We start from the raw sequence: 13169 nt of genomic DNA, 5'->3' as shown, positions 1-13169 counted from the left end.
TCTTTTTTTTTTTTTAAAGATTTTATTTATTTATTTGACAGAGAAAAGAGATCACAAGCAGGCAGAGCAGCAGGAAGAGAGACAGGGGGAAGCAGGCTCCCCGCTGAGCAGAGAGCCCAATACGAGGGCTCCATCCTAGCACCCTGAGATCATGACCTGAGCTGAAGGCAGAGGCTTAACACACTGAGCCACCCAGCGCCCCCCCCCCCCCGCAGATCAACTCTTGATCTTGGTTCAGGTGATGATCGAGTGGATGAGAGATCCAGCTCTGCTCTCAGCAGGGAGTCTGCCTAAGGATACTCTCCCTCTGCCCCCTCCCTCGCCACCCCACACTCTCTCTCAAATGAATAAATCTTTAAGAAAAAAAGGGAGACCTGAGCACACTCCTTCCACATAAATATAAAAACCTTTCAACAGAAATAAAATTCAAAATCCTTAACATGATACAGGAGGCCTTTGAAAATCTGATCCTTGACGACCTCTCTCAGCATTCTGCATATCACATTCAAACTCGGCTATACTGCCCTTCTCCCTCACTACTAGCCTCACGCTCTCTCCCTCTCACTCTATTTCCTCCTTCAAAGCTTTTGCTTCTTCAGCCTGTAAAAGTAAAAGCCACTGATGTGCTCCTTCTTCTTTCCTCTCCTCACAGCCAGCACCTGGAGCCTTCTCACTCTTCAAAATTCAGAGAAGCTACAATCTAGTCTAAGATACCCTGCTTCTTGCTACTCTTCAGCCCTGTTACACCATATTAAGTAAACATTCTCTGTATTCTAGAATTCTTGCACATATCATACTACCTAACGATCAGTAGGAGCTTTATGTATTCCTCATGCTTCCAGTAGTGTCTGATATAGAACAGAGCACGCCATACATCTGGCCAGATGAATGCATACATGAAATGTTCAGCTCCACTATCTGAAACCTAGCTTTTTAAATGGCACTAATGAGGAACCCCAAAATCAGAGAGAATATGTAGTACTTTCAAACTTTTCCACTCAGATGCTAAATATATTGATCAACACTTCTTGGAGGGCCTGAGTGGTTCAGTCAGTTAAGAGTCTAACTCCGGCTCAGGTCATGACCCCAACAATCTGCGATCGAGTCCTGGATCTGGGCTCTATGCTCAGCTTCTCCCTCTCCTCTCAGCTCATGCTCTCTGTCACTCTCTCTGCATCTCTCTTTCTCAAATAAGTGAATAAAATCTTCAAAAAGCAAAACAAAACAACACTTCTCTTAATAGTTATCCCACTACCATTCCTTTTGAAAAAAAAATTGAAGGGATATTGGGCTAGCAGTTTCTTTTTTTTTTTTTAAAGATTTTATTTATTTATTTGACAGACAGAGATCACAAGTAGGCAGAGAGGCAGGCAGAGAGAGAGGAGGAAACAGGCTCCCCGCTGAGCAGAGAGCCTGATGCTGGGATCATGACCTGAGCCGAAGGCAGAGGCTTTAACCCACTGAGCCACCCAGGCTAGCAATTTCTAAGTATTCCTCCACCTTTAAGCTTTTACAGTTAAATGACACCATGTTTTTATGGTGTTCTTTGTTTGGTCTATTAAAACCATTCCTTTACTTATAAACACTCATTTCTTTGTGGCCATCAATAAATAAAGCCTCTTCAAAAGCATATGTACAGAATACATACATCATCTACCAACTACTCTCTGGAAATCGTAGCTTTCTAAAATAAATGTCTCCCAGGGAGCCTGGCTGGCTCAGTCAGTGGAGCATATGACTTGATCTCAGGGCTGTAAGTTCAAGCTGCATATTGGGTGCACAGATTATTTAAAAATAAAATCTTAGAAAATAAAAATAATTAAAATAAAATAAAATGCTTTCTTGACTCTGAAGAACACAAGTTTCTACCATCAAAAACTTCAAAAAATCTCTATGTTACCCCAGTCTTCACATTTCTTAAAAATTATTAAAAGGTAACTAACATAGAGGGGCATCTGGGTGGCTCCATCAGGTAAGTGTCCAATTCTTGGTTTTGGCTCTGGTCATGTATGGTCTCCAGGTCCTAAGATCAAGCCCCATGTCACGTTCCAAGCTCAGCGCAGAGTCTGCTTGAGATTCCTTCCCTCTTCCTCCCTTTTTCCCATCCACCCAACCCCAGGCTTACCCGTTCTTTCTCTCTAAAATAAATAAACAAAATCTTAAAAAAAAAAAAAAAAAAGTAACTTAAAGGTAACATATACCATTCATTGTTTAGTACAAAATGTGTATGTCCTGAAATGAAGAACTGATTGATGCAACCTGAGAGGTCCAGACATTTTTAAAAAGGGGGTGCCTGGGTGGTTCAGTGGGTTAAGCCCCTGCCTTCGGCTCAAGCCATGATCTCACGGTCCTGGAACCGAGCCCCGCATCAGGCTCTCTGCTCGGCGGGGAGCCTGCCTCCCCCTCTCCCTCTGCCTCCTGCTCTGCCTACTTGTGATCTCTCTCTCCCTGTCAAATAAATAAATAAATAAATAAAATATTGTTAAAAAATAATTAATTGATTAATTAATTAAAAACAGAACCTGGTGACAAATGGCACAAAAACTGGCTGTTATACATTTAGGGACATGTAGAAAACTTTACAACATAGTAAGTGAACACAATGAGTTCTCTGCAATTTAGAAACACTACATAGATATTCTAGAAAATTTCCCTTCCTATCATTCACAAAGTTTTCTTCTCTTTGTTGGTTTGTTCCTTTTATTTTTTCCTAAATCCCACTATGTTTCACCACACAAGATTATTTATTATTTTATGAACTCTTTACCACCTTTCCTTTGTACTTACTGCACTAATTTATGTTACTTTCTGTCTGGAATTATTATTTAAGCCTTTTTCCACAGGTCAAATTCCTAGTTATTCTGCAAAGTCCTTATAATCTCTTTGTATGCTTTATTCAATTCCTTAGGCCAAAGTAATCCCTCCTTTCCATTATGTTCCATAATACACCATTCACATTTATTATTACGGGTATCCCCCATTTTTCAAAAGTCTGTGCTATGCCACTTTGATTTTATAAGACTTACATTAATACCTGTTTTGCTAACTAAAAACAATCCTTAAAGGATTTTTGCTTTTATGAAAAAAGGCAAAAGGGAAAGTGGTGTTCAACATTTGCTTTGCACTGAGCCAGCACACACCCAGAGCAGCTTGGCACTGCCAAGCTTCTTCCCAAGGAACTACACTGAGCATCTCCACATCAAGCCTCCAGAGCTTTGAACTATGTCTGTAACCATCTGTGCTTTGTCTCGGTTTATTTTGTGCATTTTTTATACCGATGAGTCCTAAGGTATCAGAAAAGTTTAAGAAAGGTTATTTTTTCAATCTGGAAATGCTCAAAACTTTCTCCATATAAATTAATGGTAACTGCTCTCTCAATTTTATACCAATTTCAGCTTAGGAAAAGTTTTACAGGAATGCTTTACTTTTGAAAGCTGCAGAAACCTGTACTTATAACATGTATTATTACTATTTTCATACTTATAAATGGGGGAAGAGACAGAGGGAGAGGGAGAAGTAGACTTCTCGCTGAGCAAGGAGCTTGACACAGGGCTTGATCCCAGGACCCTGAGATCAAGACAAGCCAAAGGCAGATGACTGAGCCACCCAGGCGCCCAATCATCTTTCTAAATCGGAGTGGCATATGGAAAAAACCCTGTATTTTATGCTTCTTTGAATTCCCAGTGTCTAGCACAATGCTTGATATAAAATAGGTCCACAGTAAGAGACCAATACATTAATAAATGCTCTTCAACACTCTTTACTACCATCCACTAAAAAATGGTTGTCTTCCAAAACTCAAAATCCATTTTCCAATTGTTCCTATCATTTCTGAATTACGTGCCTATTAGCTACCCTGAATAATCATGAACAGAATATTATTATGCTTTTAAGGTTAACTATACAAATCAACAACCATAAAAAAATCCAAGAAACAGGGAAGAGAGCTGACTCATGAGCACCGTTGAGACTGAACCGTGCCAGCCTACTTATATGTGAGATATAACATAGCACTATAAATATATCTTCTCTTATGACTTTTTAATTAACATATAATGTATTATTAGGCCCAGGGGTACAGGTCTATGAATAGCCAGGTTTACACACTTCACAGCACTCACCATAGCACATACCCTCCCCAATGTCCATAACCCAAACACCCTCTCCCCCACCCCCACCCTGCAACCCTCAGTTTGTTTTGTGAGATTAAGAGTCTCTTATGGTTTCTCTCCCTCCGGATCCCATCTTGTTTAATTTATTCTTCTCCTACCCCCCAAACTCCCCATGTTGCTTCTCGACTTCCTCATATCAGGGAGATCATATGATAGTTGTCTCTCTTACGACTTTCTTAATATTTTCTTTTCTCTAGCTTACTTTACTGTACAAATACAGTATATTATACACATAATATATAAAATACGTGTTTATCAACTTGTTTTTGATAAGGCTTCTGGTCAACAGTAGGCTACCAGTAGTTCAGTTTTTCAGGAGTCAAAAGTTATACATGGATTTTTGACTGTGGAAGAGTCAACATCAGTAATTCCCACATTCAAGGGTCAACCATATAGCACCCTCATATAAGGAAAACTGTAAAATGAGCTTGATGGAGAGAAATACCATGTTTCCAGAGGTGAAGATTCAATATTATAAAAAGATCAATTCATCCTCAAAACAATATTTCACTGTAACACTAATACAGTCGAAACTGCATTTTGTTAGTCCTAATGTTAATGTGGAAAAACAAAGACGTAACAATATTTATTCTACCATGTACTAAAATGTACATAAAGCTGTAATAATTTAGAATAGGTACTAGGGTAAGAATAAACAGATGCAATAATGGAACAGAAAAAACATCAAAAACAGCCAAGAATTTAATGATGATCAAAACAGTATTTCGTTTTTTTTTAAAGTGATCTCCACACCCAGTATGGGGCTCGAACTCACAATCCTGAGATCAAGAGTCATATACTCTTCAAATTACTCTGTAAAACACAGATTATTGAATAGTGTTGAAAAAGCTGACTATGTGGAAGGAAAAATGTAGACACATATGTCTACATTTGATATATATGATAAAATGAACTCTAAATGGATAAAAGATTTATATCTAAATAGTCCATTCTTCCTTCTTCTTTCCCTTACTCCTTGAGTACATTAGTCTTAGAGCCATAAGATGGGTCCAAGCATGGCAGCATCCATGCTGGGGAAGTGGGGAAGTCTAACACAGGTGTCAAAGCCCCAGCAAAGTAAGCTCCCATAAGGGTGCTGAGGGTAGGATGGTGGAGTGCCAAAGCCTAAGCAAGGTGAGGAGACCAACCATTTGAGAGAAGAGGGAGGAAGCAATGACTAAAGCTGAGTATCAAATCCCAAAAATGGTAAAAAGGGCAGCCAACACAGGGAAGCAACAGCAACCCAGAGTGAAGTGTAGAATCCAAACAAGGTTAGGATGATTGCAGCATTAGAGGATCATAGCAATCCATCTATTAATACAAGAGAGACTGATCAAATAAGTAAATTCATTGAGGATAATGGGAGCCAGGATTTTTACTGTTGGGATGAGAGTCAGAAACATGAAAAGAAAAATTTTATAAAATAAACCCTGCATTGTTGGATTTGATTTGGAGAAATTACTAAGAGTTTATGGTTCTAGCTCTCTATATTTAAAAATACATATAGATATGTGTATATCTATAATATATATCATATATTGAATCAGAAGTATCATTGTGACCTCACAGACTTCAAAATATAGAGATAAGCACTGAAAAAATACTGATGTGAATATGTATATATCTCTGTATCTATATATATACATTTATTTCCTAGCTATTCCCACTGAGAAGGCCTGGGATTAGCAATATCCCAGTAACAGTAATCACACTTAGTGGGACACCAGGGTGGCTCAGTCAGTTAAGCATCTGCCTTTGATTCAGGTCATGATCCCAGAGTCCTGGGATCAAGTCCCCAATCGGCCTCCTTGCTCAGTGAGGAGCCTTCTCCCTCTGCCTGCCACTTCCTCTGTTTGTGCTCTGTATCTCCCTCTCTCTAATAAATAAAATCCTTAAGAATAATGCTTAAAAATCATCATCAGCAGCAGCAGCAGCAGCAGCAGCAACAGCAGCAGCATCACACTTAGCCCCCACTTTGGTTTCTAAAGGAAATCAAGACTCCTTGGAGAAACAGGTGATGATTCCAGGGCTAGGATCATCAGAATCAGATGAGCCTGGAAACATACTGCTGCGTCCAAATAGAGAGCTCACAACATAACAAAACACACAGAAGCCAGCTTGAAGATAGATGACAGTAATGGGGGAAGGACTCATTAAAATAAAATAGTAACACATAAGTCCATATTAGTCTATACTAATATAAACAGATAAACAGGACACAGAGAAAGTTATTCACTGAGGTGGAATGCCACCTGATGAATGCAGAACAAGTGATGCAAACAGAAAACCACCACTTGCTATCAATCACAGTAATAAACTAAGGCAAGAAATAACAATGGACACTAAAATTAGTGAGTAAAAGGCACAAGGAACAAGATATTTATATACAAACTACTTCCTCACAAAATACTTTATTATAAAGGGAAAGAAGATGAACTCCCCAGTGAAGAAACCTTACAGACACCACCTTAATCAAGTGATCAATGGGAAAAACTGAAATCATGTACCACCTGACAGGATGCAATGAGAATAAAGCATCACTTCTGTGATATTCCTGCCAAAATACAAGATCTAAATTTAATCATGAGGAAAATCCAAATAGCAGAACATTCAACAAAATAACTGGCCTGCAACCCTCAGAAGGATCAAAGTTATGAAACTAAAGGAAAGACTGAGTTACTACTGAAGATTAAAGGAGACTTGCAAGACAAAGTACAATCTGTGATCTTTTTGCTATGAAAGCCATTACTGGAAAAACAGGGGAAACCAGGAATGAAAATCAGAGAAATGATGAGGTCGGTGGATTACAGCAATAATGGATAAAATTTAATTTCCTCTTTTTGATGACAGTACCCTGGTTATTCAGGAGAAAAAAGTCCTTTCTTAGAGGAAATGCAAACTAAAGCACTCTGGGGGACGCCTGGAGGGGCCGCAGCAGGTTAAATGGCTGCTTTCGCCTCAGGTCATGACCTCGGGGTCCTGGGATGGAGCCCCACATTGGGCTCCTGCTCAGTGGACAGTCTGTTTCTCTCTCTCCCTTTGCCCCTCCCCACTCTACTCATGTTCGAGCTCTCTCTCAAATAATTAATTAATTAATTTTTTAAAATAAATAAAGCATTCTGAGATGTCACCATATATTGATAAATAACTCTGAAAAGGTTTACAAGAGGAAGAGCTCTTTGTACTATTAATGCAACCTTTATGTAAATTTAAAATTACTTCAAAAGGAAAAGGAAAAATACTTAAAAATATGAACTTGATGAACAATAAAGGGACTTAAAAATATGAACTTGAAAATACTAATAAAAAATTTATACATTAGCATAGAGAAAAATTTTCTTTGTGTGGCATCAAAAGCAGAAACAATAGGAAATAGCTCTGTAAATTATATAAAAATGTTAAACTTCTCAACTAGAAAAAAATTACCTGCTAAAATACCAATAACAATAAAAACCATGAAGACATAATGAAAGTTAAAAAGCAAATATTAGCAAAAAAAAAAAAAAGCAAAAGTTAAATTATGGTAAACAGCATACACAGCAAGTATACAAGACAAAAGAAAAAAATCTCTAATATAAAAAACATTTTGTAGGAAAAATTTTTTAAATACAGTACTAAAATTAACAAAGAGCTATTCAAGGTCAATTAGTAAACATGAATAACATTTTTTAACTATAAAATATTTAGCCTAATATTTTTCACTAAAACGAATAGAGAAGGGGGCACTTGAGTGGCTCAGTCAGTTAAAAGGCTGCCTTTGGCCTAGGTCATGATCCCAGAGTCCTGGGATTGAGCCCCATGTCAGGCTCCTTGCTCAGTGGGGAGTCTGCTTCCCCCCTTCCCTCTCCCTCGGCACTCAGGAGCTCTCTCTTTCTCTCTCTCTCTAAAATAAATAAATAAATTCTTTTTTTTAATTAAATAAGTAAAAGAACAGCAAAGATTGTTTTAATGGTAATACACAGTATACCTTAACAGGATGTAAGTTTATGAGCAACCTCACATATTATCATGTGTATAAATTTCAGAGGACAATTTCATACAATACATTTAGATTCTATTGGCATATACAAGCCAAAGCCAAAGCCAAGCCAAACGAGGCCCTTCAAAGTAAGTGATTCCTTTGATGAAATTAATTTATCAAAACTAATAACGCTCAGGGGCGCCTGGTTGGCTCAGTGGGTTAAAGCCTCTGCCTTCAGCTCAGGCATTTAAGTTCTCATAGATTTAATGACATTTAAGTTCTCATAGATTATAATCTCATAGATTTTATGACATTTAATGACATTTAAATTCTCATAGATTATATGAGGATCATATCTATGAGATTATAATCTATGAGAACTTAAATGTCATTAAATCTATTATCTCAGGGTCCTGGGATCGAGCCCTGCATCAGGCTCTCTGCTCAGCGGGGAGCCTGCTTCCCTGCCTACTTGTGATCTGTCAAATAAATAAATAAAATCTTTAAAAAAAAAAAAAAAGTAATAACGCTCTGTATTACATGCTAAGTATCCACTAAAAATAATGACAGAAATCTAACGGATACAGAAAGATGTTCAGGGTTGATAAAGTTTCAAAAACACACAACAGTATAAGAAATATAATACATTTTTTTACAAATACTATATATAAAAATGCACAAAAAAAATCTAAAAGGATCACAAAAGAGAAGACTTAGGGCAATTCCTATCTTGTATTTTTCCGTTTCCTATATTTTAAAATTTTAAATATAAATATTAATAATCTACATTATAAAACACTTAACACAAAAATATTTGAAACCTTAGAACTGATGATACCTTTTCCCCACAGAAATGGTATTAAATGGTAACACTATATTTAAAGACACACTGGATAAAACAAGTCATCTAACACACAAAGAATGAAGAAATAATATTTATGTACTAATCAATACAAAGATACAGGGTGAAAAAAAAGCAAAGAAAATTAAGTTTTTAAGAAAAAGCCAACAACAAAAATCCTACCTTGAGGATAGAAAATAATTTGGGAAAGGAAAAGGAGCAAGTAACAATAATAATAATAATAATAATCTCTAACAGGATTATTTTTAAGAAAGGATATTTTATATCATAATAAATGTTATACCAAATAATGATAATTCAAATTTAATAGAATCTCTATGTTTGAAAGAATATAAAAACCAATAACTCCTAAAGGACAAATCTATGAGAACTTAAATGTCATTTAAATGTTAAAATACTCAATATTTAGGTTAGCAAAAGGTATATAGTTTTCTTTGTTCTCCTATGACTTTAGAATATATTTTAATAATTGTAGTTTACCATTTAGTAATTATACTTTTTTCAAATCTGATGGGAAGCATATGATTATAAAATAATCATAAAATAAAATTTTAAATCATATGCTTCCCATCAGATTTAAAATTTTTAATGAAGGCCTATAATAAAACAAAATACAAAAAAAACCCTTATAGCTCCCAGCTTTAGAACAATTATATTCGAACATCAATAAAATAATATCTACTGTACCTTATTGTAACGATCATGTGGAACAGATTGTAAAACAATTGGTTCCATTGTAGAAACATTGGCAAACTGTACCTCTGGAATATACAGGGCACAAACCACATGAGCCCAACCTAAAAATAAATAAAAGTAATGTCATTTTCCAGTTTTCAATAAAACTTTTTGAAACACAAATAAAATCATTAACTTTCTAAAGAGATCCTTTAAATGCCTATGTTAAGTAAATGCACAACAAAACATGAGCAAATTCTCATTACTGACTGAATAGTCAAACCACTACTGATAAAGCACTCAATCATTTCTCCAGGATAGTAACACAAATAAAACATTTTTAAAATTCAATCAAATGCTAACACTGATACTTCTTATAAGAGTACACTAAATAATTCAAATCAATATTGTTTCTGAAAACCACTTTAAAAATAAGATTAAAATAAGGGGCATATGGGTGGGTCGGTCAGTTGAGCATCTGACTCTTGATTTGGGCTCAGGTCATCATCTCAGGGTCATGGGATTGAACCCTACATCAGGTTCCACGCTGGGCATGTAGCCTACCTGGGATTCTCTCTCTCTATCCCTCTGCCCCTACTCCCCCATTTCAAAACAAAAAATAAAAATAAAAATTTTGATATTTTCATCTTAAATATCAATAATAAAATTTTAGATTGTTAATGTTGATACTTTAAATACTAGTACTAACATTCATTATTTTACTATTTTGATTTTTATTTAAAATATTTTAATAATTGATATTAAATATTAAAGCTTAATTTTTTAAAATGTGTGAAGGTATCAAAAAGATGTGGTAATGAGGAATTATTGAGCCAAAACTGGAAAAGATGGAAGTCCAGGGAGGTGAGTATAGCTTTTGGCCACTTTTGCCACCCAAGAGTCATCTGCCTACTTCAGAGAAAACAAATTAAAAAAGTGAAAGGAGGTTCTGACAAACTCAGAAGGCCAAAAGAACAGGGACCTACCTAAATTCATCGGACAACTGAGGGAAAAGGGGAACTAAGAAGCTCCAACCCCCTTCCACCTGAAACACTAAAGGACCACAAGCCAGAATAATAAAAAGTACATGGACCTCAAAGAGACTGCACTAAGGCTTTGATCATCTCAAACTCTGAAACTGGACTCATGTAAGACTAAATTACAAGTGCCCATGGGCACCGGAGAGAAGCAAATATACAGCCTCTCTGAAGGAAAACAATGTAATTTTGATTACAAATAACTACTATTGGTTCATTACCATTTTCAGCAGAATAAAAAGTACGAAACACATGAGAGATAAGACAACATAAATGAAAACCAGCAGAAACAAGAAAATCAAAACAGATCTGTATTCTGGAATTTCAGCCACAGACATCAAAATAAGTATCCTTATTACATTCAAATGCATACAATACAAATTGAAAATTTATTCCAAGAACTGAGAACTGTAATAGTAAACCAAAAATCCCAGACGTAAAAATAAAAATTTGTTAAAAATCAATGGGTGGAGGGCAGCTGGGTGGTTCAGTCAGTAAGGCATCTGACTCTTGATTTCAGCTCAGGTCATGACCTGAGGGTCGTAAGATCGAGCCCTCCCTGCAGCCTACTTAAGGTTCTCTCTTCCTCCCACTTGTACACATGTGCACTCTCTCTCTCATTCCTTTAAAAAAAGGGGGGGAACACCTGGGTGGCTCAGTGGGTTAAGCCTCTGCCTTCAGCTGAGGTCACGGAATCAGGGTTCTGGGATTGAGCCCCACACTGGGCTCTTTGCTCAGCAGAGAGCCTGCTTCCCCCTGTCTCTCTGCCTGCTGCTCTGCCTACTTGTGATCTGTCAAATAAATAAATTAAATCTTTAAAAAAAAAAAAAGAAAAGAAAATGAATGGGTGGGATTAACAGCAATTTAGACATAGGTGAAAACAGAGGGCAACAACAAAGTAGCTCAGAAGAAAAAATACAAAACATTAGCACTTTGGAGTTCCTTCAGGCCAAGGCACAAGGAAAGGAACTAAGGCCAAGCTCAGGGCACTCCCAAAGTTCAGAAGATTAGGTAAAACCAAGGCTGTGAAAAGTGGCAGGTCAAAGTACCAGAAATGAAAGTTCTACACATAGAGAACAAACACTCACAGACAGAGATACACATAGAACACCACTTGAATATTAAAGAAGAGTACATATGAGTGAAGAAATTACCTGAAGCTGGAAAAAGAACTACCCAGAAGAATTAAAGGAAAGAGTATCCGGCAGATAAAAAGAGCCAAAACATGGCTTGGTCCCCCTAGCCAGACTGGAAAAACTCAACTTACAGGGCATTGGTTATGTGAATACTCAGAAAGATCTTGCCTTGGTAGCAGGAATAATTTACCCTTAGACCAAGCACTGCTCTAGACCCAACTAATAAATCGTAAGACCAAGAAGCTGAAAGGATCTATTTCCAAAGAACCTAACTGTATCTCAGAACAAACCGAAGAAAATTTAAAGGAAGGCAAAAATATCCAGATTTATGTCAGCAAAAATAGTGGAGTAGACAGCTCCAAAAGCACATTCCACCAAGGAAATATCAAAAACCAAGCAGGACCCGTCAGATCCAACTTTGTTACAACTCTGTTAAAGAGAGTAAAAGGGGGATGCCTGGGTGGCTCAGTTGGTAAAGCGGCTGCCTTCAGCTCAGGTCGTGATCCCAGCCTCCTGGGATGGAGTCCCACATCGGGCTCCTTGCTCAGCAGGGAGCCTGCTTCTCTTTCAGTCTCTTCTTGCCAATCTGTCTGCATGTGCTCGCTCCCTCTCTCTCTGACAAATAATAAAATCTTTAAATAAAAAAAAAAAAAAGAGAGAGAGAGAGAGATAAAAGGTTTGCAGCAACCAAACACTAATAAGAAAAAGGCAACCTGCGGCACCTGGGTGGCTCATTTGTTAAGTGTTTGCCTTCTGCTCAGGTCAAGATCCCGGGGTTATGGAACTAAGCCCTGCATCAGGTTCCCTTCTCAGCCGGAAGCCTGCTTCTCTCCCTCTCCCACTCCCCCTGTTTGTGTTCCCTCTCTCACTGTCTCTCTGTCAAGTAAATAAATAAAATCTTAAGAAAAAAAAAAAGGAAAGAAAGAAAGAAAGAAAAAGGCAATTTAAAAATGGTAGGTCTCTCTGTCAAGTAAATAAATAAAATCTTAAGGAAAGAAAGAAAGAAAAGAAAAAGGCAATTTAAAAATGGTAGGTACCATTTAAAAATGGTAGGAAATTTTTATTTTCCTTTAACCCATGCCCACCCCAGATTCAGCAGAAGTCTTAAAGAGAACCCATGGGGCGCCTAGGTGGCTCAGAGGCAGAAGTCTCTGCCTTCTGCTCAGGTCATGATCCCAGGGTCCTGGAATCCAGCCCTGCGGTCAGGCTCTCTGCTAAGCAGAGAGCCTGCTTCCCTTCCCCTCTCTCTGCCTGCCTCTCTGCCTACTTGTGATCTCTGTCTGTCAAATAAATAAATAAAATCTTAAAAAAAAAAAAAAAGACAGA

At 37.2% G+C, this 13169-nt stretch overlaps 1 protein-coding gene across 28 annotated transcripts in view; it reads right to left on the bottom strand.

Annotated features, from left to right (window-relative positions):
* MLLT10 (MLLT10 histone lysine methyltransferase DOT1L cofactor) overlaps nucleotides 1-13169 on the bottom strand; it is a 236449-nt gene that overhangs the window by 140929 nt on the left and 82351 nt on the right. For all 28 annotated transcript variants that reach the window (XM_082742092.1, XM_082742114.1, XM_082742116.1 and 25 more), the window contains one exon: nucleotides 9683-9792. In XM_082742092.1, coding sequence (XP_082598218.1) covers nucleotides 9683-9792 — 110 coding nt within the window. The remainder of the gene's footprint in view (nucleotides 1-9682; nucleotides 9793-13169) is intronic.

This window comes from Mustela nivalis (genome assembly GCF_964662115.1).
Source record: "Mustela nivalis genome assembly, chromosome: 7".
Classification (NCBI taxonomy): Eukaryota; Metazoa; Chordata; class Mammalia; order Carnivora; family Mustelidae; genus Mustela; species Mustela nivalis.
The sequence above is the reverse complement of the archived record's forward strand: the minus strand, read 5'-3'. Positions and strand labels throughout refer to the sequence as shown.